Source organism: Euleptes europaea, chromosome 6 (assembly GCF_029931775.1).
Source record: "Euleptes europaea isolate rEulEur1 chromosome 6, rEulEur1.hap1, whole genome shotgun sequence".
Lineage (NCBI taxonomy): Eukaryota > Metazoa > Chordata > Lepidosauria > Squamata > Sphaerodactylidae > Euleptes > Euleptes europaea.
The window spans coordinates 39,154,411-39,180,532 of NC_079317.1; the positions used below are offsets into that span (position 1 = coordinate 39,154,411).

The window sequence follows — 26,122 nt, forward strand, 5'->3', positions numbered from 1 at the left end:
GTTGGCATATGGTTCAGCATGATATGAAAGCTTGGGTTCCCTGGCTTCACTTTTTTTGGCGTGGAGCTGATAAAACCTGGCTGCGTATTGTTTCACTGGACACCAATCACGGACAACAGGAACTGCCCATTTTAACTCTCTGTGGGAAGGAAGCCCAGACACGGTTCACAATAGTACTATTGTGGTGTTACAAACTACTCTGAACAGCTTGACAGCTTTGGGGAGGAGGGGGGAAGGGGTTGTTTTGCTAATTGGTGTTCAAAAGGAGGATGCGGGGAAAATGAAGTCAGGATTTATATGTTTATTTTGTTTTTTGCATAAAGACTACCAGTTTTTAGTAATGGACAAAAATAAAATACTTAAGACTGTTGCCTGCAAGGGCCTTTTTAAAGAACATGATCTCCATGTAACAGCATAACACTATAAAAGGGCATGCAGTGTAAGGGATCTGTGAGGGGATTCAAGTTTCATTTATGAATCCCTAACCAAATTCAGATTAATTTATTAATGTTTACAGTCTCCTCTGGCAATAAAAAAGAACTACAGAAGCATTCATAGCTGGTAAATGGAGCACTATTGTGAAGTCTTCAATCTATAGCTGCACAGTTTAGATTATTTTCACTCATCACGACCAAGGATTTGCTAGTGAGGTACATTGTGCTTTATACTGATTAACATTACTTCTTGTGGGATAGCGGAAGATTTATACACCATGTTCCCCCTACCTCTGTACCATGTGAAGTCTGGCTATGTTCCTTGAGTCTGAGCTTGCTTACTATTTCAGAAAATACTGTAGTTGTAGAATAGGTCTCTACCACCTGCACCCGTGAGCCACTCCTGGCATTCCAACCATATATTGTAGACTTCCAGGGATATGAAAAATTGCACACACTGGCAGGCAATAAAATTGTTAGCATACTGCGGCTGCATGTTCTGTAGGTGTGTTTTACAGAACGCTGCATAAAAATATGGTTTAGTTTTTGGAGTAAATAAAATTGCTCAGTTTATTCAAATGGGCTCACCATTTTAAATATTTGGAGTTAACACTGGGACTCTTGTTGACCTGGTAGTTAACTGACAATATTGACATTGTTGCTCCTTGGCAAATTGCAAAATATTTCTCATTCAAATTTTTTAATATTCTGCTAAAGACCTTTAAAAATGTAGCTTTTTGAATGCAACAGGTACTTAAGACAGTGGTCTTAGAACGACAGTAATGCAAGTTGGTTTGTATACTGTACAGAGCAGCAGACTTTATTTTCTTTATCAATTTGCTGAAATAGAGAAACAGGTTCACTCTACATGCCATTTGCATAGGTAGCACTTTGAAACAGACATGCACATGTGTTAATTCTTCAGCTGTCTGCTCAGTAATCAGGTTGTTCGAGCAAGTGGCTTTTGTTCTTCTGTGACATAAGATCGCTCTTATTCCCCTTTCCTCCTATTCACACCAGAGCAACAGAGCGTGGGATAGCATTTGACAACTTTGGGGTAGGGGCATAGCTGAAACTGATGGAGGATTGTTTTTTTCAAGGAAAGAGTTGCATGGACAGAGTGCTGTGGTATTGCCGAAGGGTATAGCATGCACTTGATTTACTAGTTGTAATGTCTGATGTGAACAAACCTCATTTTTGCTTGGTTTAGGGGATTAGAAAGCGTATGTAGTGGTCATAGTCAAGATTCTACATAAATTATTGATAAAATATATTAACGCTGTATTTCATAATGGTAATTCATTGAATACCCATTCTTCCTCTCTTACAGCAAAGTAGATTATATTTAAGTCAAGATTAATGGATAGATTTTGATGTTAAAATCCAGTCTCTGAATCTGCTGTTCCCTAGGGGCATATAATGCATTAGTTTAAACCAATATGCAGCTTATCATAGATACTATGACACAGTCTTAAATGTCAGTTTGCTGTGTATTGTTAGTACTCTCTCTGGTAATAAAATCACTATTTTGTGTTCTTGATCATTACAATATTAAATAGAAATGTAATCAAATTATTGCACATTTAGATACAGATAGCTCTTAAGTAATTGCCCGCTGTAAAATTTCTGATTCCCCCCCCCCCCCGTTCTTGTAAGGTCTTCCATCAGCGTGCATGTTCAATACTTAATACAGGATGTCTGCTTAGCTTTGATTAGTTAACGTAAAATCTATTTAACATTTCATTTCTAACCCAGAAACTTTGGAGCAGTAGACTCTGATCTAGAGAACCAGGTTCGATTCCCCACTCCTCCACATGAGCAGCGGACGCTAATCTGGTAAACCAGGTTGGTTTCCCCACTCCTCCACATGAAGCCAGCTGGGTGACCTTGGGCTAGTCACACTCTCTCAGCCCCACCTACCTCACAGGGAGTCTGTTGTGGGGAGGGGAAGGGAAGGTGATTGTAAGCCAGTTTGATTCTTTCTTAAGTGGTAGAGAAAGTCGGCATATAAAAACCAATTCTTCATCATCAGCTTGTGACAACTGTACCTCCATCATCTGTACCATCATTCTACCCATTGTATAGGCTGGTGAGCAGCAATGTCAGCTTGCCTCATTTCCAGGCTGAGGACTGGAAAGGGAGAAGCAGATTGCCCAAGTTGTTTCCATCTAGAACAGCTTTCTTTTCTTCCCTCAGCTTCAAATGATGGCACATTCAGACTCAATGGTGATGAGAAGAAAGAAAGGCTCTTTCCCTACCTAAAGAAATCAGCCATGCGTGCCAGAAGTTCAGGTGTGCCCAAGCTCCAGGTTGGCATCATTTATAAGATGCTTAATGCCTAAACTGATCTCTCCCTCTCTCTCCCTCCTTCCCTCTCTCTGTCTCTCTCTCCCCGTCTGCCCCTCTCCCCCCTTTCTCTCTCTGAGAGCTGAAGTCTGTTCTGGAAGCTAGTTCCAGGTGGTTGCAGGCAAGGGCTTGCTGCCCTGGAGATCACCTATTCCCTGAGGAGACTGCAACCCAGTAAGATATGTGGAGACCAAAGCAGCTCTGTGATCACATTGCATATTTCGTTTTGCAAGTCTCCAGAAGATATATGTGTGCAGGACTTCAGCATGGGCAGAACACAAATGCTTGAAACTAGTGTGTGTGTCTGGCTTTATGTATTTGTGACATTGGAGTGAATTAATAGTTTTTTTCAAAGACAAGGGCTACACAAAGCTGCAGTCCAGTCTTGCAATTCTGAAACAGTTTATTATGAACTAATTCCGTTAAAACCACTTGAGATACTTTGAACAAAATAGTCTAATCTGCCATTTTAGCAGTGCTCTAAAGTGTGTCTTTCAGAAAGCTAAGCTTTAAAAATCACATAAATCACCTTATCCATGCAATTCATACATATGATCACATGAAGCTGCCTCATGCAGAATCAGACCTTTGGTCCATCAAAGTCAGTATTGTCTACTCAGATGGGCAGCAGCTCTCCAGGGTCTCAGGCAGAGGTCTTTCACATGACCTACTGCCAGATCCTTTATCTAGGATGCTGGGGATTGAACCTGGGGCCTTCTGCATGCTGAGCAAATGCTACACCACTAAGCCACAGCTCCATACCCCCTAAATGTAGGCTTTTGTTTTTCAAAAGTTCATAATGCAATACTTCAATTGGTCAACATTTCTCTTAAGACATTAAGGAAGCAATCCTAAACCAGTCTGCTAAAAAGTAAGTCCTATTTTATTCAATGGGACTTACTTCCAGGAAAGTGCTCTTAAGATTGCACTACTAATCACGTTTGATGTATTATGAGTAATAGTATAATATTTCAATGTTTTTAATTTGCTTACTCAAGTAGCCCTGTTTAATTGTTGCAGAGCTGCTTGGTAGTTAATCGTTTTCAGATTACAGCCACAATTGTTTTATTACCATGAGTTTAAGGCCCAGGGTCAGTTTTGCAGTTCTAAACTGTAACAATAAAGACATCATTTTTAAAATGAACAGTGAAGGGGGGATGGAGCCAGTTCACTTTCTTTCCACTAGTCAGCAATTGTGTGTTAAGTGGCTAAGTCTGTAATATGGTCTATATTTTATCTGACTCTGGCTTCTCTTAATGGAGCTCCACGTGCACTGCCATAGCACCTGTTATGGATTTTGAATCATCTGGCAGCCCATGGGAGTAAGCGAAAGAAGTACCAGGTGTTAGGCTTGTTTCTTAATAGAGACTCAATGTAAACAATATAGAGTTGGCAATATGGTTGTAGGAATGGATTAAAGCCCAGCATTGACTCCTCTGAAAAATCACAGCTTTCTTTCACAGGTAAAAATATAAACTGTACTGAAGAATGTAGTTAAAATATAGCCTGACGGACCAATGAAAATAACTCTCCTGTTGTTGCTGTATGATGTCAGAGTGGCCATAGCAGAATTCATCGTGAAAATTCAGCATACTACTACAATAGACCATTTTCTGATAAATTTTGGGTTTTATGGAAAAGAGTTTAAAATGAATTAAGGAGCAATATCTCTGAACATACACACCAGTCCTATGCTTGCTTATTCAAAAGTAAGCCCTGTTAATTTCAATTGGACTTGCTCCCAAGAAACTATGCATAGAATTGCAACCTTAGTAAATCAATTAAAGCAACCCTATAATATTTAATATGTGGTAAAACCAGTGATAAAATTGTTTTGATTTTCTAAATTTGGTCTCTGACATTTCAACATCTATTTGGCCAGTAAGAATCTGAAGCTGAGAGAGAAGTAAGCACTAAACAAGGAACAAAAATAACTGTCATACTTTCAAGTTTAAGGTTGTAATCCTGAAGGGATTACTGGCATAAGTTCCCATTCAACCCAGGATAAGAGGCATGCATGCCGTCACGGGTGGCATCCCCACCGGCACAGGGATGCCATGCAGCAGTGCAGGGCTCGGGCACCAGCATTGCCTCCTGGCAGCGTTCCAGCAGTGCAAGTCCCTGCGCCAATGTCCTGGCAGGCGTTCCTGGGGGCGGAGCTGCCTTTAGGCAGCTTCCTAACCCCTTTCACCCCAGGAACGCCCCCTAGTGCTACAACATTGCTATGCCACCTTTTTGGGTAGTGCAGCCTCGCTGCAGTCAATGGGGACATTTTTTTAATTTTAAAAACGTTTTAGATTTCTTTTTGGTGGCCGGGAAGCCTCTGTGGAGGTGGCGTGGCTGTGCTGCTCCCGGCCTCTGCCTAACAGCCCCCTCTTCAGGAATGGGCTGTAAGTCTACATAATTTTTTTTTGAAGGAAACAGTGCCAAAATGGTTTTGTCTTCCCTTATGCAACAAAGATTTAGCTCATATTTTTTAATGCAAAGTCAGATGATTGTGGTAATTGACACACAGGATATTTAGAAAGTAGACCACTGGAATAGAAAATAGAATTGAATGATGACAATGTTTCTTGGAAAATAAGCATTAAAAACAGGACCCATAGAAGTCTTGCATTGAGAAATCCTCAGAGATTTTTTTTCTTGAGAATCCCCATATTTCAATGCTTTTTAATATTTTAAGTATGTATGGTATTGTTGACAGAGTTTATAAGCTACCAGTTTGTGTGTGTGCTTTAAGTGCCGTCGAGTCGCTTCCGACTCATGGCGACCCTATGAATGAAAGTCCCAGTTTAGAAGCTTGTAGTAGATAAGAAAAAAGAGAGACTCAAAAGCAAGACGACACTGTTCTGTGAACCTAATTGACAACCTCATCTGGAAATAAGGGCATTCCTAAGTAGGGCAAAGCACTGAACTTAAGGTGATATGACAGATGCTTTTTGGAAATCTGTGTTCTACCTTCCATTCATGTTCATGTATGTGAAGAATATGGAGTGAGGGCAACATTGACCGGCTGCTATGATATAAAATAAAGTACAAAGCGTTTATGAAGCTAAAATCGAGCTTTTTCAGTGTGAGTAGCAAGATTTTGTTGGATTAGTACACAGGAGCTTGCTGATATGAGGATCCAACATGCAGAATGCATGAAATGAAGATATGTGTTCAGTCTTGTTTTGGTTAAGGCTAACTATCCATTCTCTTTGTGTAACAAAACCTACCCTTCAGAATCAACAAAAGGGTGAATACTTTCTGTCTTTGAAAGTTATCCACCCTAACCTCAAATGTAGTCATATTGAAAGCATTATCTTTCCTTCTGTTCTGTCCTATTTGTGTATAAGCATTATATATAATAAAATAAACCTAAAAGGTTTCATTTAGAGACCTCTGAAACAGGAGTATTTTTAAAAGCAGGTAGGTGTCTCCACCCTGCTTTTCATACAGCATTTTACCCATTCAAACAGACTTTTAAAAACAGCTTGTTTTGATAGCAGGCTGTTCTCCTGTGGGCCTTCAGCCTTTGCTTCCTGGCAGCACCTTTGGTGCGAAAAGAGAGTGCTCAATTGGGAGACTATCAGTGCCAGCATGCATAGAGTGATAAGTTAACACACCACTGGGAATTTCTGGGGCCCACCAAGATACTTCACTTCTAATGTGCTAACAAGCTCATTTTTCTACCTCTTGCCTCTTCAGTTATTTTTTTCCCTCAGAAGAGCTTAGAAGTTGAGTGCATCAGGCATAATGAAAAGCTCTGTAGGAGGGAGAAGCAATAACCCAATTTTTCCCTTTTCAGCCAAATAGAAAATTAGTTTCTGGTAATACACAAAGGCCAGTATTTTTTGTGCAAGGGGCACTGCTGTGAATCAAAGGACTCTATTAACTGCAGAAAATTCAGCAGCTGTGAATCTCCCCCAATGGAAAAAAGTGCTTTTCAACAAGTTGTGAGATATGTAGTATTATTTAGACTTCAACCATCAGTTTCATCCTCTACCACTTATATACAGCCTCTTAAAAACTGTGCTATATTACTCTCCTGTGTTAAGGCTCAATCTTGTGTATGTTCCACAACCTAAGAACCTTCACAATATAGAGGTTTTATATTCTCCTAATCCTAATGTCGCAATTTTTAGACTGCATCTCTGTTTTAAGGGGGCAGATCTATTATAAACGACTCTGACCTTATTATAGTTTGGTTTGGGTTATGTATTCAAAGCACTTTTCTGCATACTTGTTTCCTATGGTAAAATTATTACTGTACATTCTACAGTCACTGAAATATAGTGAAGAAGCGTGAAAGACTGATCTGTGTTCTGTTATTTACAACAGCCTTAGTTAATCCTAATACGTGACTCTTTTGTTAGCATTTAAAGTGTGTACTATTTATCACATAGGGATACCACACATTAGTGACAGGAGGATAAATAAAGGGAAGTGATGACTGAAGGAATTGCTACTTCCCCTCCTCCAGTGATAAGTCACCAGGAGGTGTGCACCTTTCTAATTTGGGAGAAGAAAGGCTAGCCAGCGTGGTGTAGTGGTTAAGAGCGGTGGTTTGGAGTGGTGGACTCTGATCTGAAGAAATAGGTTTGATTCCCTACTCCTCCACATGAGTGGCGGACGCTGATCTGGTAACCTGGATTTGTTTCTCCACTCCTACACACAAAGCCAGCTGGGTAACCTTGTGCTGGTCACAATTCTCTTAGAGCTCTCTCAGCCCCACCTATGTCACAGGGTGAGGAGGGAAAGGGGAGGGAAGGTGATTGTAAACTGGTTTGATTCTTCCTTAAGTGGTAGAGAAAATTGGCATATAAAAACCAACTCTTCTTCTTCTCTTAAGTTTTTTGTAAGGAGGGGGGTGGGTGGAATTGTTCATCTGGATGCAAGACATCCATCTTTGATGCTTAGAAACGGTTGGGATATAGGGAGTGGTTGCCCTTAAGTATTGGAGATTGGAAGGCAGAAGCCAATGCACATAGCCCTGGGCTTGGAGGATGAGCTGATGAATCTCTGTATCTTATTTTCAAAATCAGATTCCATCTGCAGACACTGTCAGTAAGAACCAGGGATGAGGACAGCCCTATAGGAGAGAGTCCCTACCCTGCTTCAAAAAACTACTCCCTCCCCCCCCAAAAAAAAACACCTAGCAGAGTTGAGGATTGTACATGTACAGTTCCCTCATGGCAGCAGGAAATAGCAGTGGAAGATAGTATGGGGATGCTAGCCGTCACCTGCTGAGTCACCAAGTGGGAAGAGGAAATGGGCGGACATTCTTACAGACCAATTGGCAGCTCCCCTTCACTGCTGAAAGGCTATTACTCCTTCATTACTGAAAGGGTGCTGACCCTTTGCTGCCGAAAGGTTGGAACAAGAGTCCTCTGAGCCCAGTTCCACTGCACCTGAAATCACAAACAAACTTCATCTTGCCATAAAGATCACAAAGGGAAGTAAAAAAATTTTTGTTGTAAGGTTCACGGGCCCGAGTCCTCTCCTAAAAATAGTTGAAGCTGTGTAAGAGAGTTTAGTCCTACTCCTTTTGATTGAATGAGGATTGTGAAGGGAGAAATCTGTGAATTTTTATAGGTTCCTGCTTATACATTTAATCTGCAAAGTAATTCCTTTCGTTAAAGCAAGACTACAAACCGAAATTACACATGAAAGCATACATTTGTGTACGAAATAAGAACTAGTATAAAATAATACATGAATAACCCACTGAGTTCAGCAGGACAAGTTTTATAAGTTCTGTAAGAAAGGTAACTGATTTCCCAGCCCACAATCAGCCTATGACACTAAGTCAGCGGGGTATTTTTTTCTTGATAATTGTATGTTGCTACCTGCTGCTCTGCATTTTGACAGCCGTTTCCATAGATGCTTTTATGAACAGCAGAAATATTCTCTCTTCGTCACTCTCTATGCTAACAGCACAATCAGGGCTGCTGAAACAAGAAGCCTGGAGAGGGTTCTTCAAAAGCAACAACTCTTCAAGATACCCGTCTCTTGTCAATAATACCAGCAAGAGAGGATGCAGGGGAAGGGGAAGAAGTACAATGTTTCGCTGGCGGAGTCCTGCAGACACTTCCTTTGCTTAGGGATCCGATGGCCTTTTTGCAAATATACCTAATTGTCACAGTGACCTGATTGAGTAGCTGTTTTTCGCTATACATTTATTTTAACTACTTTAAAGGGAGCTAGTTTTTTAAAGTCAAAGCCAGTCTGGGATTTTTGTTTTGAATTGGTCCTTTCATACTTTACCTTGTAGAGATTAAAATCAAATTTTGGAGTATGCAGCTTTTTTGGCGGGGAGAAAACTTGGTTTCCAGAATAACACGGAATTGTTTGGGATAGTACATTAGTCCGTCTGTACTGATATTATTAAAATTGTTTTCCTTATTAGAATCACATAGAAATACTTACATATTTCTCTTGAGCTGCTTTCAGACCATAAGTAATTGAGAGTAGGGGGAATAGACATTTATTTACTTATTTATTTACTTATTAAAACATTTATATCCCTCTTTTCCTCTCAGTTCAAGGCACAGTAGTCAACATTAATACAGAGATTTCAATCCCATCACTTCACTCAGACAAGGGCATATGTTCCTTCAGTGCAAAACACAACAGGCTGACTAAGAGGCTTCACCACAAAAATGTGCTTTGTGCCAACAAAATGCACTGTATGTAGCTAAGCAGAGCGGTAGGATAAAACCCATATAAAAATTGTCACTATACAGGTCAGAAACTTAAGACTCCATGGTGTTCAGGGATTCAATCTTCAAGTTTCCGTTCAGTATATCCCAAATTGGTATGATGGGGTCCATTTCAATGTTATAGTTCTGTCAGATGATGCTTGAAAATTAACAGACTACTTTAAACCTGAATGCCGTATTCTTCCTTTCCATTGGAAATGATGTTCTGTGAGTTTGAAACGAAGAGATGCATTACCAGCCCATCGTTATGGTTCCTGCTCTGGTTACCAACCGCTCTGAACAATGGATGTCACTTAATCCTCCCAGAATCTAACCAAGGGTAGCAGCTTTAGGAGGGTTTTATAACATAGCGGTATCATTGATCGGGACATAATCTGTTATCTTCTGATGTTTGTAAATTGATCCTTAACTTGTGAGTAAAACTAGCTATGAAGAAAGAGCTCGGTATCTACATACCATTGTTGAGCACCATCTAGATCCTTCAAGTTTTGAAGACTTTGCAGCTCAGGTTTTCTGTCCAGCACCCTGCCATCATATGCCCTCTGAAACTGGTAAGAATATAATAAAGAATTATCCTTCTGTTTACTGATACTTAAAATGCAGTATTTCTAGGTAGTCAAAACATTAATTCTACCATACGATATGAGTGAGACTTTCATAATGAAGAATCTGAGTTTCAGGAAATATAATTTGATTCTATGTTTACCAAATCAAAATCATCCAATACAGCTAGCTAGTCAGCTGCTTTTCTACAATACACCATCACATTATTTGTTAACGTCCTCAATGCATACGATACTTAAGAATCATCTTATAGCACAGTTTATGTATCTTCAAGGAAAGTTTACATTCTTGCTCTGGGAAACATGTAAGCTTTTCTGTCATCACTGTATTTATAGTGTAAAAAATACGCACAGATGCACAGTTGTTTCACAACAGAAGCCACATTTTCAAAAGCTGTTGCATAAGATACTGCATTTTCAGTTAACTAATAAAAGACTCACTAAGAATACAAGTAACTCAAGGCCTACCTGTACAAATAACTTCTTGAACTCCTGATGATTATTTCATTTATTTTATTTCCCCTCTTTAGATCATTAAATATCAGTTCTCTTTATCAGAAGGTAAGACAAAGTGTCCCAAAAAAACCCTTCTGTTCTTATTAATCTTATTACTAGAGCACTAAGCTTGTAACCATGTTGTATGCAAACTTTCCTGATAGCTCTTGTTTATACTAAAAGAGAGAGAGGGGAATTCACACTATTGAGAAATTACCACTACATGTTCAAGTTTTAGTCTTTACTAACCCCAGGTCTGCATGAAACACTAACACTGTGGTTCTGGGATTAAGGTAACTAATGGGAGAGACATCTGTTGAGCTAGTAAGACTTGATTGTGTTTGACCTTTTGTTTCTCAGCATGAACAAGTGGTACTGGATGGCAGTGGTGTGCTTTGTGCCCTGTACTGTCTTTTTTTGATGTTAGCAGATAAACTTTATAAATTCAATATGAGAGAGAAGGGAAGGAAAACATAATTATTTTGCTGATCAACTTTTTTACTGTCTTGAAATAAAGTAAACTAAAATGCTGATGATGATGCTACTCACCTACTTGCAATAAAGGAAAGTCTCAGAGCAGTTTTCTTCTGAAAACAATAGATGGAAATCTAGACGGGCGAAAGGGCCAGAATCTGTACATATGATTTAAAGGACATAAGCTAAAAAGGCTTGTGGTTTAAAGAATACATTCTTTTAGTCTTTCAGTGTTTTTTGCTTTTACTTTAAAAATGAGTGGTAAATTAGAAATAAAATTAGCATGCAACGTAGTGAATGCCAGAATGCACTGCAATAGGAGCATTTTAGATAAAGATAAAAATAAGACAGATGTAAAGCCACATTTAAAGTACAATCAATATCATGAATATTGTCCTTAAACCCTTATTAACACTGTTGTCTTGCTTAATTAATACCACCAATTGATTATAAATGTTTAAAATTATATGCCTGCATTTATATAACAGCCGCATAATCTTCTAGGTTTGTATTTTATATAACCGAGTAATGCTTAATAGAGATACCCCAAGACTGGGAAGGGCTGTTTTGCAGTATAGAAGTTGTAGCAGTATGTTTTCATCAACCTGTGTAGTATTCTTTTGGATAATGCAGAAAAGCACAATTTTCTTTTGGTACATATTTCTGAGATGGATAGAAATCACTTTTCAATAATATGCATTGTGAAGTGTTGAGTTAAACATAATATGCATTATGAAGTGTTGAGTTAAATAAGTTATCCTCTCTTTTCCCTTCAACAAGTATCTTTAACAACTATTTGAAATTAATTTTTAAAAATAGATGTCTGATCAATAATTATGATCCATATTTACATTCGTAAAAGCTATATAAAAATAAGGTAGTCCCCTGTGCAAGCACCAGGTCATTACTGACCCATGGGGTGACATCACATCCCGACGTTTACTAGGCAGACTATGTTTACGGGGTGGTTTGCCATTGCCTTCCCCAGAAAAGCTATATACCTATAAGTATATTAAAATAACACTGTCATCCCCAGCAATAGAATTTTCTGTTTGTATCCTACTGTTTTTTTCAGTTATGTGGGTAAAAAAACTGGAATGAAAAAAATCAGTAGTTAAATATTAGTAGAATAAGATCTCTGACTTGTACTGAGCCAGACCAATGGCTTTCGACCCCAGTCTGCTGTCTGGAAGCAGCTCTGCAAAGTCTCCAGCAGAGGTTTTTCCAGCCCTGCTACTTAATATCTGTTAGCCTGAGATTTTAAGTGGGACCTTCTACATGGAAAAAAAAAGTGTGGATTCTGTTTCATTTTCCCCCTGTTGACATATCAGGGAACAAAGACTTCCAGAGGCAGTAAGTTTTGTACATGGTTATATGTTTTAAAAATTACATTGTAAGAGAAGATAAATCTGTTTTATTCTGAGTTGTGTTAATGTTCTAAGTAAATGCTTTCCTAGACTAAGGCCACAATCCTAAATATACATACCTAGAAGTAATTCCTACTGGACTCAGTGGCATTTACTTTTGAGCAGACCTTCTTAGGATTGCACTGTAAATGTACTGTAATTTGCTTTGGTTATGGGACTTGCGTATTACACATGATAGGCCTTATTCAGATAGGCCTTTCTCTTGCATTTTAACCAATAATAAAACAAAATGTCTCATTAAATAACTTGCCCAACCTGTGGAACCTACACAATGCAACTCTCTGGAGGTCTGTGATGCAGATCGAGATCTACAAAAGCCCTGGGTTCTTGGAAGGGCTCACAGATCAGTGTTAAGCTTGTGTCCATCTCTTTCAGTTTTCCTTCCCCTATATAATATGCCTGAGTTTTTACTGTTTGTGGAAATTAGTCCCAACAGTAACTATGCCAGTCTGTTCTAGAAGTTCTCTGAATATTCTCCCTCAGATAGGTGCCCAAACCTCATTATCTAAGAGGGGGGGAGAATAAATTGGAGTCATTTGATGATAAATGCAAAGAGGATGGTGCCAAGCAGCCAGATGGATTATAACCCAAAGTGAGAATGTTGAGACTCTATTATCAAGAAATTGCTGGAGCAAAAGATTTTTTTTAACTTCACTGGTCACATCCTTAAGTTAACTTCAGCAGGGAAAGATGCTAGTCAATGTTGGCACTGGTTGATGTAGAGACCCAGTTAATAATAGAAAGTGGTAAAACATTTTGGGGAGGCTTTTAATTCTAGTGCTAATTAACCAGTAGGGCATGTTTCAACATACAAATTCCTAGATTTGGGAGGCACAGGCCACTGAGCACTAGCACTGTTCTGCTTGGAAGCTAAAAGATTAGTTCAGTTTATCCATTGTGTATTTTTTTTTAAAAAAAACAAGCCTATCATTATGCCCTTTTAATTATTTCAAGATTACGCTACAGGGTGGGATTCCCTGTTTGTAAAATCAGTGTGGTGTAGAGGTGAGATTGTTGGACTAGAATCTGGGAAACCTGGGTTTGAATCCCCACTCTGCCATGGAAGCTTGCTTGGCGACCCTGGGCCCACACTCTTAGCCTAACCCACAGGATTGTAGTGAGGACGAAAAAACATTCCCAAAAAATGAGTATAATTAGACCCAACTTTAAAATGGGTACAAAGATGTTTCCAGAAATGATTGCTCCATAAATTGTATGCCCAGATACATGTGGAACACGTAGGAAGGCTGGGCCACAGTTCATGAGATTATAATGGAAGAACCAACTGGGTTGAGCAAAAGGCACAATTGATCAAAACTTTGTCTTATCATTAACAAATATGTGCAAGAGCCAAAGAGACATATGTATGAAGCTTTTGTAGAATTGCTGCTTCTTTAAATAAAATTAATTAAAGTTTCCTTGTAACCACAAGTGCTGATATTATCAGAAAGCTCTTTTTTTTAATTAAAATTCTGTATAGTGACACATTTACAAAAGTTTAAAGTAGAAACAGTATAAAGTAGAAAGATTAGTCAAGTCAGACTAATCTTATCTCCTTTTTTGAGAAAATTACTACCTTGCTGGATCAGGGGAATGCTGTAGACATAGTTTATCTAGATTTCAGTAAAGCTTTTGATAAGGTTCCACATAGTATTCTAGTTGACAAATTGGGAAAATGTGGTTTAGATCCTATTATTGTTAGGTGGATCTGCAACCGGTTGACAGATCGTACCCAAAGAGTGCTAGTTAATGGTTCCTCATCCACTTGGAGAGAAGTGACTAGTGGAGTTCCTCAGGGATCTGTGCTAGGCCCTGTGTTGTTCAACATCTTTATAAATTATTTGGATGAAGGAATAGAGGGGATGCTTATTAAATTTGCAGATGATACTAAATTGGGAGGGGTAGCAAATACGTTAGAAGACAGAGCCAAGATGCAGGATGATCTTGACAGGCTGGAGAAGTGGGCTAGAATTAATAAAATGCACTTCAAAAAAGACAAATGTAAAGTTCTGCATTTAGGTAGGAAAAATCAAATGCATAAATTTAGGATGGGGGAGACTTGTCTGAGCAGTAGTGAGTGTGAAAAGGATCTTGGGGTCTTAGTAGACCAAACACTGAACATGAGTCAGCAGTGTGATGTGGTAGCTAAAAGGGCAAATGCAGTCTTGGGCTGCATCAACAGAAGTATAGTGTCCAGATCACACGAAGTGATGGTATCGCTTTACTCCGCTCTGGTTAGACCTCAACTAGAGTACTGTGTTCAGTTTTGGGCACCACAATTTAAAAAAGATGTAGACAAGCTGGAACATGTCCAGAGGAGGGCAACAAAGATGGTGAGGGGTCTGGAGACCAAGTCCTATGAGGAAAGGTTGAAGGAGCTGGGTATGTTTAGCCTGAAAAGGAGAAGACTGAGAGGGGATAAGATAACCATGTTCAAGTACTTGAGGGGCTGTCATATTGAGGATGGTGCCGAGTTGTTTTCTGTTGCCCAAGAAGGTTGGACCAGAACCAACAGGTTGAAATTAAATCAAAAGAGTTTCCAACTAGACATTAGGAAGAATTTTCTAACAGAGTGGTTCCTCCGTGGAACAGGCTTCCTCGGGAGGTGGTAAGCTCTCCTTCCCTGGAGGTTTTTAAGAAGAGGTTAGATGGCCATCTGTCAGCAATGCTGATTCTGTGACCTTAGGCAGATGATGAGAGGGAGGGCATCTTGGCCATCTTCTGGTCACTAGGTGTGGGGGGGAGGTAGTTGTAAATTTCCTGCATTGTGCAGGGGGTTGGACTTGATGACCCGGGTGGTCCCTTCCAACTCTATGATTTTATGAAACTGGTGAATAACATACTGCTGTCATTCCTGTCACAAGGTGGGAAGAGAGAAGGGTGCTTTACTAAGGTGTTTGCCCTGTGTTTTATTTGGCTTCTGAATTTCAGTCACCGGTATATTCTTAGTTTCCTTATGGGAAATTTGTCTCAGTGGTGAAATAATATTGAATTGTCCATTACTGTATGCTAATGATATGGTACTATTATGTGCACCGAATTTGGACTGAAATGCCTACTCAAGCAATGTAGAACCTTAGTCAAAGTGAGCATTTAAATACAAATTATGAAAAGACTACAACTATAGTCTTGGAGAAAATATGTATGGCAAGGAGGATAGGTTACTAAGGACATAGAACAAATAATATTTTTAACAGTTTGAGGGTTTGGTTTTCAGAAAAATGTTCATGGAAGTACCATCTGGCTGCAGCCAAGTGGAAAGCTGCTATCCAGCCAAGACAGTATTGAATTTTTCATACACTGAAGGAGGAAACCTAATTTTACTTAAGGATTTTCCTGGGAAAAGTCGTTCTGCAGATAACATATGTTGCTGAAGTAGGGGGAATGGTGGACATTCAGCTATTGGAAGTTCCCAAAAATACAATTTTAAGTCTTTGTTAGGAGTACCTACATGAATCACTGTAGCATTATCTACAATATATTGTTTTAAGCTTGACTGTTTGACCCAGAGAATGCCTTTTAGAGAAGGTGACATTAGGACATACACAAATTTAGATCTTTAAGATTTACGGTTCTTGACTTCAGCCCAGATTCAATGTTAAATTAAAAAGCTTGATGGTATTATATGGAGGAATCCTCCAATTTTTATCTTTTTACATTTTATAAGAAATAACTCATGGTCTGGAGAGTTATTTACATACCTTTTTCTTCTCGCTCCCTTTGATGGTCCTGTTTTGCCCTGAGTTTGCAAAACCACATCTGGAGGAATAGAATAAAAAGATTCCTGTATCTTCATAACTCTGTATAGATGTGGTGCACATTGTGTGGGAAGTTTCAACCATTACTTGTTGTATTGTACAATATACAATATAAGGGGAAACTGTTCGGATTTTTGAAACATATTCAAAATGAAGATGATAAGTTTAAGCTGATCCTTCTGTGTAATTTAAATATGTTACAGGATAGCTAAATTTGCAGTAACATTGCAGTGGAGAGGGTAAAAAGTTAACTGCTCTTGCTCTTGAGATTTTGATTACCATATCTTCCTTTCGAAAAGTTTTGATTTGATTTTCTTTTGTTTTAGGATGCTATTGACAAAAGTATTTGTGTGACCAGTTCTTGTATGTTTTTACGTTATTGCCATTGTTATGACCTGTATGGTTAAATAATAAACTGTGGATTGGAATTCATTACAAATAAGTATTGCCTCATTACAAATAGAGAGGTACCAGTTGTGACATTTGGTGCCCTGGTACATGCGTATGTCTTTTGACTGAATCTCTTTGTGTGGTGATAAGCAAAAGTGTCACCTCATTCTTTTGCTTCCATATCAATAAACTATATCTGTTTTTAATATTAAAAATAATCAGCACACATTGTAGCATAGTTTGTGCTTTCTAACTGTAGCATTGGGGCTTGGATGACCCCAATGGGAAGGTCTTCCCATGGCAAACCTAGATCAGCCCTGTCTGGTTGTGGGCTTTGCGCATCTGAAAATGAAAATAGCTCCAGTCTCCACAGCCATTTGGGAGGGGCTCTTAGGCTATGGCCAGCAGCTCTGGGGTTGAGAGTTGTACTTATTGTAGTTGTAATGCTGCAATGTAAGCATATTCAATAGGTATGACTCATCATGTTACCCATACAGTTTGATTTTCTGATCACATGATGAATTGACATTTCTGGCATATATATGGATATTTTCTCCTTCCCCTGCATGACTAAGTAAATAAAAATCACAAAAAAGGGAGAAGGGGAGAATGTTGTAAGCCTGCTTTGGGTCTCCATTGGGGAGAAGTAAGTAAAATAAATAAAATGTGGGCATGTATTTGGCAGCAAAATTGTATTGTAGGAAAGGTAAGAAACAAAATCACTAGGGCAGACCAGTGGTCCTATAGATCAGTAGTTCCCAGCCTTTTTGATATGGTGATGCACTAGTCCAAATTTCCTTGGCATGGTGACCCAGCCAGGGCTGGCCCAAGATTTTTTTTGGCACCCTAAGCAAACTATAACCTTGGTACCCATCTAGTTCAGCATTCCATTTTCTACAGTGGCTAACCAGATGTTTTTGAGAAACCAACAAACATCACACAATAGACACAGCAGCCCCCACTATTAACCCCAAGCAAGCAGCATTCCGATATACACAGTCTTTGCATGGGGAGGTTGCATTGCAGCCTGTGACCGCCCTCTCCTTCTCCATTACTCCCTCCGATCTCCCCTAAGATTCTAAGAAACTCATTCTAGGACATGTTTTACTTGATCAACATGTATATGCCATCAAGAAAAAATACCAACTAATGTATGACATGGAAGGTATTGTTTCTTGGGTCAGATCTTAGTTTCCAAAATACAAAAGAGAGCAATGGAAAGGGTAGAGGTGGCCATTAGGGAGGGCTGGCCCGCGACCCACTTTCAGAGGCTTCGCAACCCAAATTTGGGTCCCGACCCACAGGTTAGGAAACACTGCTCTAGATCAGTATTCAGTCTTCTGATAGTAACCACAGATACTGTTCCCAAAATGTCACAGTACAAGTAAAGATGCAAAAAAATAGCTCAAATTAGGAGAAAGGGTTCCTCTGTTAATGAGACTTCAGAGCAAAATGGGCTGGTGGACCTAATACCTATTCCAGAAACATCTGAGTAATAAAATCATGCAGAGCTGTCAGATTTACATGTTCCAGTCATTTTCACAATTAGTGATTTGCCCCAAAATGAATGGAGGACAGGCACTGGATTTGTGGGTTCTGTGTCCATTTTAGATGAGTCTAAGAATACTCTACCCTGATCTGGATATCCAGGCTAGCCTGGACTCACCAGATCTTGAAAGCTAAGCAGGGTTAGTATGTGGATAGGAGACCACCCTGGTTAGTATTTGGATGGAAGCCATCAAGAAATATTTGGGTCACTAAGCAGAGACAGGCAATGGCAAACCACCTCAGAACATCTCTTGCCTTGGAAACTCTATGGGATCACCATAAGTCCACTATAACTTGAAGGCAACAACAACAAAGAATACTCCAGAATCTTGGCCTTATCTTAAGTGGATCTGTTTCAGGACATCTTCACTGCCACCAACACCCTTATCTGGACATAGTAGGGAGAGTTCCCACTAGCACATAGAATCCTTTACCCTTAGTATATTGTGTTAATAATGAATTTCCCTTGAATGGGAATTATCAACAGCTTAATTTTAACATATCAGGGCTTGACATCACTTCGATGGAAGACAACATGTATGGAAGATAACATACGAGCTCTTTGAAAGATTGGTGGAATATAGATTTCATAGGTCTGTCACTCTTGATTAAGACAAAGGGTTTTCATTGTAAAAATCTTTTTAAACACATAGCCAAAATAGGTGATTATTAAAGAATATTTTAAAGATGGTGAGAAACTCAAGCATTTTTAGTTCATATTGCTTTCATTAATGATATTTGCAGAAAGAATCTTGTGTATATACTGGCTTGAAATTAATAAAATAACATTCGTTTTTCAAGATGTCCACATTTTCTAGAGTTTTTGTTATCTCGTGTTTCTAAATAAAAATAAATGTAACTAGTTAGCCGTTTTATTGTGCCCACTTCTATAACCCATCATATTAACAAAATACCTAAATCTGTATCAGCCATCTGACAGAAAAGCTGTGGCTTTCTAAGCTAATCAGTATTGCTACCATTTTTAGGTTCGGGTTCCATATGTTTATCAGGGGCTTGGTTTTAAATTTTGGTGGTATTCTAGAGGAGTAGCAATGTTATCTGCAGCTTTAACAGATACTTTTTTCGTGAACTTTGGCTCATAAATGCTTATGACACAATAACATTGTTAACATTTTTAAAGGAGCCCCAAGACTTAGTGAATACATTATTACATGGAAATACCAAACCCAAAAATAGCACACATGAAAGACATAAAATCCTAGTGGGAAAACTATTAGGGGCTACGTTAAATATTAACATACCCATCCATTGTTATCAGACAAAAACTCGTAAATGGTACTGCTGTGATATACAAAATTTTCTGCCTCATATTTTTACTGAAGCTGAAGGGATTTTGTTTATTAATATAAAGAAATTATTTTGCATATAGAAATCGTACCCAATGTTGTTTGCCATTTCCTACGGTCAACTGGAACATTACAAAGTAGTGAGCAGAACCCTTCTTTAGGCTGACTGGCAAAGCAACAAAGGAGAGAAAGAGGGAGAAAAATATTGTCACCCAATCATGCTCTGGAAAATATCCCCGATCATTTTTCTTTATGGGGTGTGTGTGTGTGGTCTTATTTTTCTTAACATCCATCCTGATGAAAACTTCTGATACACTGAAAATATGCTCACTACTTCGTCTTGTTTAAATTGTCCTAATAAAGATGTTAGCCTGCGCTTTTGGTTTTAGCATTTGTATTTCTTTTGCAAGTTGGTGAGGTCTGAGGTTGAAGTCTCTCTACAGAAATTTAATTTGTTTTTCTCATGAGATGAGAAAACTGCTTGTTAGCAGGCTCCAACTCTTGTCGTGAACAATAACAACTTTTGGAAGTAATGTGTCATTTCTGAAACATTGAAATGTGTTTATAACATAATGGATGTGTCATATTTGTAGCAACAAGGCTGCTGGATGAGAACTATTTTTATAGAACTCTTTTCTTTTTTCTTTTCTTTTTTCTTGTAACCTGTAGACGGTGAGTATTCTTCCTGATCGTCAAGCTGTTGGCTCATTTTGGCATACTAACGCATCCCTCTTTAAACCTTTAGCATGCACAGTAGCAACATAACAAATTCTAATTTTCTCTTTTCTGTACTCATCTGTAAATGCCCTCCAACCTCTGCCGTTCGTCTCACGACTCACACCTGTTATCTTTTTTTATCTTTCTTCCCTCTTCCTCACTTCTGTCCACCTCTCCTTCATCACTTCTTCATTCTCAACAAAGAAAGAAATGGTGTGATATTTCTTCTCCTTCCCAAGCCACCACTAGAAAGCATTGGCCACTTCAAGGTAAAGGGCAAAGGCTTGAAACGGAAGGTCTTTCACGCTAGCTGTGAATGGTATGCTGTGCGGAGCACCATCAGTTACTTTTTCGCTCTTCCCCACCATTTGTAAATGCTTTGGCTCCTTGTAAAACTAGAACAAGAGAGAATGTCTGAACATTGGAGTGGGGTATTCAAAGGGTGAATTCTTTTCTCTTTGTGTGTGTGTGTGTGTGTGTGTGTGTGTGTGTGTGTTCTAAAAGGCACAATAAAATTTCCACTTTCATGCCTTTGTTGATTGTTTGAAGATGCAGTGCCTGGGTCATAAAGAGAAACATCCCCATTTGAAGAGTAAACGGAAGGATTTTGCCAGTTTCAGAAAGTGTTGGGGCAAAGCAGACACAGTATCATCTGAGTTATTAGATCAGGCTTGTGGCAATGCGCTTTTAAAAACAGTGTTAGACTTCTGACCCGGCCATCATGGCTTGCAGTAACCTCTTTAGGAAACCTAGCAGAATGAAAGCAAGAAATGTGTCCTGAGATTTATCTCCCTTCAGCAAAAACCCAGATGCATGGGTTTTCTTTACTATAGAATTAGTGCACACATTTATTTAGAGTGGTTTTCTAATATCAACACATTTGTCCCAAAGTCATAACAATATTAAATATCCAAATTATTTCAACATTGATTTAAAAGCAGCATCCTAATTAATTTCCAATGTGTTTTCTCCTAAACCCTTTCAACATTTCTACTCAGATATCACTGTGAGCATCTTACATGAACTGAAGCTTTTTCTGACCCCCTTTCTGCTGCTGCCCCCTCATATCCCTTGAACAGTCAGGGTATCCTTTTGAGCATGATTTGATGGGGTTGGCAGAAAGGCAGCTGGAAGGGAAAAATCAGTGACCGCTCCCACCTCACTGTGTTTTCACTTGAGCATTGAGGTTCTTTTGGAGCCCAGACTGTGAATAAATTCTGTTAAATAACTTTGGGGCATAGATGTCCTAAATTATTTATTATGGCAACACCCTTGAAAAAGTATTAGTTATTTTAAAATCTAAAATATGCATTGTATATATTATGATATACCATTAAAATTAGTGTAAAGGTGTATTAGCATAACTTTTGGGGGGGGGCACTGATTTCAGAAGGACTACTGTGCAGCCCTTGGCGGCAGATTCCTTATCTGTGTGCATGGGTGGGAATGTCTGTATAAGACTTTCTAAAATAAATTGACTTTATGTCCATGTGTGTTTGGGATCAAAACTTGCCTTTTTTCTTCCTGGAAGAACTGTGCTTAGCTAACTATAGTATCACCTCATGTTTGGATCATTGTTGAAAAGCAGAAACCAGGCAAACATTAGATGTAGTTGTGACTATGGATATCTGTCCTGCCAGAGGAATTAGGATTCCTGCATTTGCAGTAGTTAACAATAGAACTTATAGCTCTTAATGTGTGGCTGAGAGTGTCTGAACTTAGGGATGGATTGTACATGTTATGGGCAGGTGGTACCTATTTTGTAAGCTTCAGGTGCAGTCAGTTGGTGCCCTTTCGGTTCTTTAAAAAAATAAGGAACTACAGCAATATCTTTACAGGTATGTGCAAGTAATCTATACCATGCAGTGGGCAAAGAATAAAAAAAAGACCAATTGTGATTAAACGAAAAGGTTGTGCACTTTATGGAAGTTTGCCCCATAAAACATGGCCCTTTTTCAGAAGCTTGTCACTGCTATAACTATCAAATTTGTGTTCCTGTTTTTGGCTTTCTCCTTTGTAGTCCTGTCTAAAGGAAATGGCTGCTTTGGAATCTTAACCAGGCTACCTCTCAAATTCATCTTGTTCTTTTTACAAAGATAGTGAACCATGTAGTGTATCCAACTAGCATGATCCGTTCACGCTTTTGACCTTTAGGGATTTATGTATTGAGAATGTAGAGCAGAAAATAGACGCGAGCCTGAATCGTTTCAGTACCCCACCAGCCTAGCCCCCACTTGATTTTGTTGTCACAGACTTTGGAGCTTAAGCTACCCCTCAGCCTTCCTCACACAGGCTTTGCTTGACTACTTGGGTTGGAATGGCCTTGTTGAGATGGTTCTGGCCAGCTGAGTTAATGTTCTCCTGCCTGTGCTAAACAAGGGGCCGATTATATGCTGGGGGATTCGTCCATCCTGATTCTCTGCTGAAGCAAGTTTGCTCTAACATGTGGGGTCCCTCTTGTTCCCTGTAGGTTCCTACCCAGAGACTCAGGCGTCCGAAGTTCCAGCAGCAGCGCAGATGGACGGGCCCGATCTAGCCTTCCCCATGTCTCCCCGGACTAGCAAGAGCCGCATGTCTATGAAGCTGCGGCGCTCCTCTGGTTCCGCCAACAAGACCTAAGAAGGAATGACACCTTGCAGAAACTGCTCATGCTATTCCCGTGCCTAAAGGAAATATTTTCCCCACAGTCCTCCACTCTTAGGCTTATTTTAGAAAAACCATATTGGAATTTTATTTCAAACTGAAAATATTTTAGCTTTTGTTAGAATATTTTTTTATCAGACTTCCTGCTGCCATAGTTTGTCAGTGCAGTCCTTTTGCTGCATCTTTTACTTTTTCTTGTGAGATGTTCAACAGCAGCCAATCTGTTTTAACCTCTGGGCTTGTTTGCTAGCCGCCCCTGGAGCCGGAGACTGCAGGCATGTTCTGCTCTATTTATTGTGCAACCCCCTGATAATTAAAAAAAATGTACCATTTGCAAATGAATGTACTACTTTTCCAATGAAGATGTGACTGTGAAGTCCTCTTCAAAGGTGATGTTCAGAATTGCATAAAATTATGTACAGAGTATGTGTATGATATGAATAAACACTTTGAAGTAAACAGGCCCAACACCAGCTCTGTTACTGTCATTCACTACTGGACAGGCACAATAACAGGATCCTGGTGCTGAACGGCAAACTTTCTACTTTATCTTGCTAGTATTTGCTTTCCAGTTTGGAGTTATGGCCACAGACAGCAATTCCCCCTCCCCCTCCCCCCAAAATGAGGTGATTCCTAACTCTAAAATACATATACACTCACACATCTTCAAGCACTTTGCTGTGTCAGTCATTGCTCTGAGCTATGTACCGTTACTGAAGAAAAAGGGACTGTGCCCTTATAGCTGCAGATGTCTGCTCAAACACATTCCACCCCACACACCCACTGTCCCCAGAGGTATTTTCCTACCGAAAAAGGCATATAACTGTGTTGTTTGCCATATTCTGCTCTTAATAAAATGTAGCATGGCACCGGTACTAACTGCATGTGTAAATACCTGTCCCTCACTCGGGCAACTATAGAAAAAATATATTGATGTATTTGTTCACCGTGTAGTATATACAAATTTGTAATGGTTGAAGAAAAAGACATGCTATTTAATAATAAAATAAAATTATTCTTACCATCTTCTGTATACTCTGTATTCCGCTTACAAACATTAGGAAATACTTAAATCAATAGCAATTTGCCTAGCTCTGTCAGGAGAGGGAAGAGCGGTCGTGGAATGGCTTGTCACTTGGATAAGGGATTGCTGAGATTTTTACAGCAAGCTTCTTGACAGCTAACAATCTAATTCACAGGTTAGTGGTTCCATTCCCATCTAAAACCTTTTAGCTCAATACATTTGATAGGCTGTGCACCAAGTAAAGTATATAGCAGTGATCACATTGGAATTAATTTTTCCTAAAACCTCCTTTAGCATTTGCAAGAAATATCTTTCTACAGAAGTTTCTGTTTCCCAGCCCTTTTGGGGTTCTCCTGGGCGAAGTGAGGTTGGCTTAAATTTTCACAGCTGAATGGTCTTAAACTGTTTTCACAATTCAGCAGTGTTTACTTGCTGCCTTGTGTAAATACCAGCCCCTGCACTTCACAAGGCAATTCAAAATCCTGCAAAAATATGAAAAATTACCCAAGTACCCATTTGGAAAGAAGGGGGTTATTTTATTTTACGGTATTCAAATATTTAAGGAGATAGCTACTTTAAGACAGCACTTGTCAGCTGATTTGCAGGAAAAATTATTTGCAGGAAAAATTATGTAGGTGGTCTTTCTTAAATGAGTCGGGGAGTTTTTTTGGGGGGGGGGGCTCAAAGCCAAATTAATCTTGAATCATCCTTCATTTTGCATGTTGTATTTTCCACCTGATAAGAGACTAGTGGGAAATTATCCCAGAAAGCAGACTGAAAGAGAAGCAGTTTTTTGCCACTTCTTATCTGCCATTAAACATCACAGCAATAGAACGGTTGCCTTCTCTGGCTAAAAAGAAGCAGTGATGTAAAAAGATTGCGCAAAATTGATTCTTTTTTAAAAAGCTCAAAATATAGAAGCAGCTATGAAAGACTGAAGTTTGGGGGGGGCTTTCAGTGCATTTTGAGGGGAGAAGGTGCGTGGCTTCATTTCTGGCAGCCAGAATTTCCGAAGTGTCAAAGGCAATCAAATGTGAATTGTACACTGGGATCAGAAGACCACATCAGGCTCATGCAAGAGGCTTGCACTATCCCAGCCAAAAATGTGCCTTCTCGAAGGGGCTGGCCTCTGTGCCATGTTGCAAACTATTTTGAGGGACACCTTCAGTTTCAAAAACAGCTGGTAAGGCATTGAGGGGGGGCTTCTATTCAAGAACTTCTCTAAACCCCCTTGAGCTCACTGAACTAGTCTGATGATTGTGTGGATCCCTGCTGAGTCTAAAAGTACCTGGGGGGGGGGGGAGACATGACACCCCTTCCATTACCAGTTTAGGTTTCCGTAAACTTCGAGTACTGCCCAAGGTACTCAGAAAAGAGGCGCATCACTACAAAAGATCACCAATCCAGATTTTTAATAGCCAGTAATGAGCAAGAGGAGGCAGAACGGCCCTCCCGCAAGTATTTAATATGTCAATATATAGGACGGGACTTTGACTTTGCTACGAATATCCAGCCATCTTTTAATACAGGAGACCACGAATAAAACACTTCACAACGAATTAAAAGGTTTTAAAACCTCCGAGGGTGCAAAAGCAGATTCAGCGAATGGAAACGAATACACCTTCGTCAACGACAGGGTCGGAAATCGCTTTGACCCGAGGGGGATCAAAGTCGCTCCCCCGTCCTGTCCTCCCCAGAAAGCTTACGCGCACAAGGAGGCACGCAGATGGCGCTAGGTTTGGCGACAAGAGTGTTTTGGCGGACACGGAGAAGTTTGGCGGCGCGCGAGGTCCCCCCGGTCACTTCCTAGCCGCAGCAGGCGCCGGGCGCTTCCTTTCCCAAAACGTCGCCGAAAACGGTGCGATTTCCGTCCTGTGGGGCGCGCGGGGGGTGGGGGGTGGGGGTGGGTCGGAGAGGCTTGACCCCCAGAACATACCGTGCGCTCTAACCCCGCGATAAGGCAGCGAGGAGGATTCGTGCTCAGACGGCGGTCCTTTGGGCGCGACGGACGTGGGCAGGCTTTGGCCAGGCGCCGCCACTTTCCCTAGGAATGACAGGTCGGGCAGGATCCGTGCGGGTCCCCGGCAGGAGTCGGGCGGGGGTGGAGCGGGGGAAGAGATCCCGTCGCCGCCGGATCCAGCGGGTCCAAGCCGAGGGCCTGGGCAAGGAGGCGATGGGAGGGACCCTGGAGAGCCGCTGCCGGCCCGAGTAGCCGATGCGGACTTGGCTGGGCGGCGGGTGCGATTCAGCAGCGGGCAGCTTCCCGTGCCGGCCGTGGCCGCCCCGCCGAGC

At 40.1% G+C, this 26,122-nt stretch overlaps 1 protein-coding gene across 4 annotated transcripts in view; it reads left to right on the forward strand.

The window, feature by feature from the left end:
* RALGAPA1 (Ral GTPase activating protein catalytic subunit alpha 1) overlaps positions 1–22,791 on the forward strand; it is a 150,016-nt gene extending 127,225 nt beyond the window's left edge. For 3 of the 4 annotated variants that reach the window (XM_056851782.1, XM_056851783.1, XM_056851784.1), the window contains 2 exons: positions 9,911–10,035; positions 22,634–22,791. In XM_056851782.1, coding sequence (XP_056707760.1) covers positions 9,911–10,035; positions 22,634–22,782 — 274 coding nt within the window. In that variant the 3' untranslated portion in view covers positions 22,783–22,791. Of the gene's footprint in view, positions 1–9,910; positions 10,036–20,367; positions 20,483–22,633 lie in introns of all 4 variants that reach the window. The other variant, XM_056851781.1, reaches the window with a different exon arrangement.
* The last annotated feature ends 3,331 nt before the right edge of the window (positions 22,792–26,122 follow it).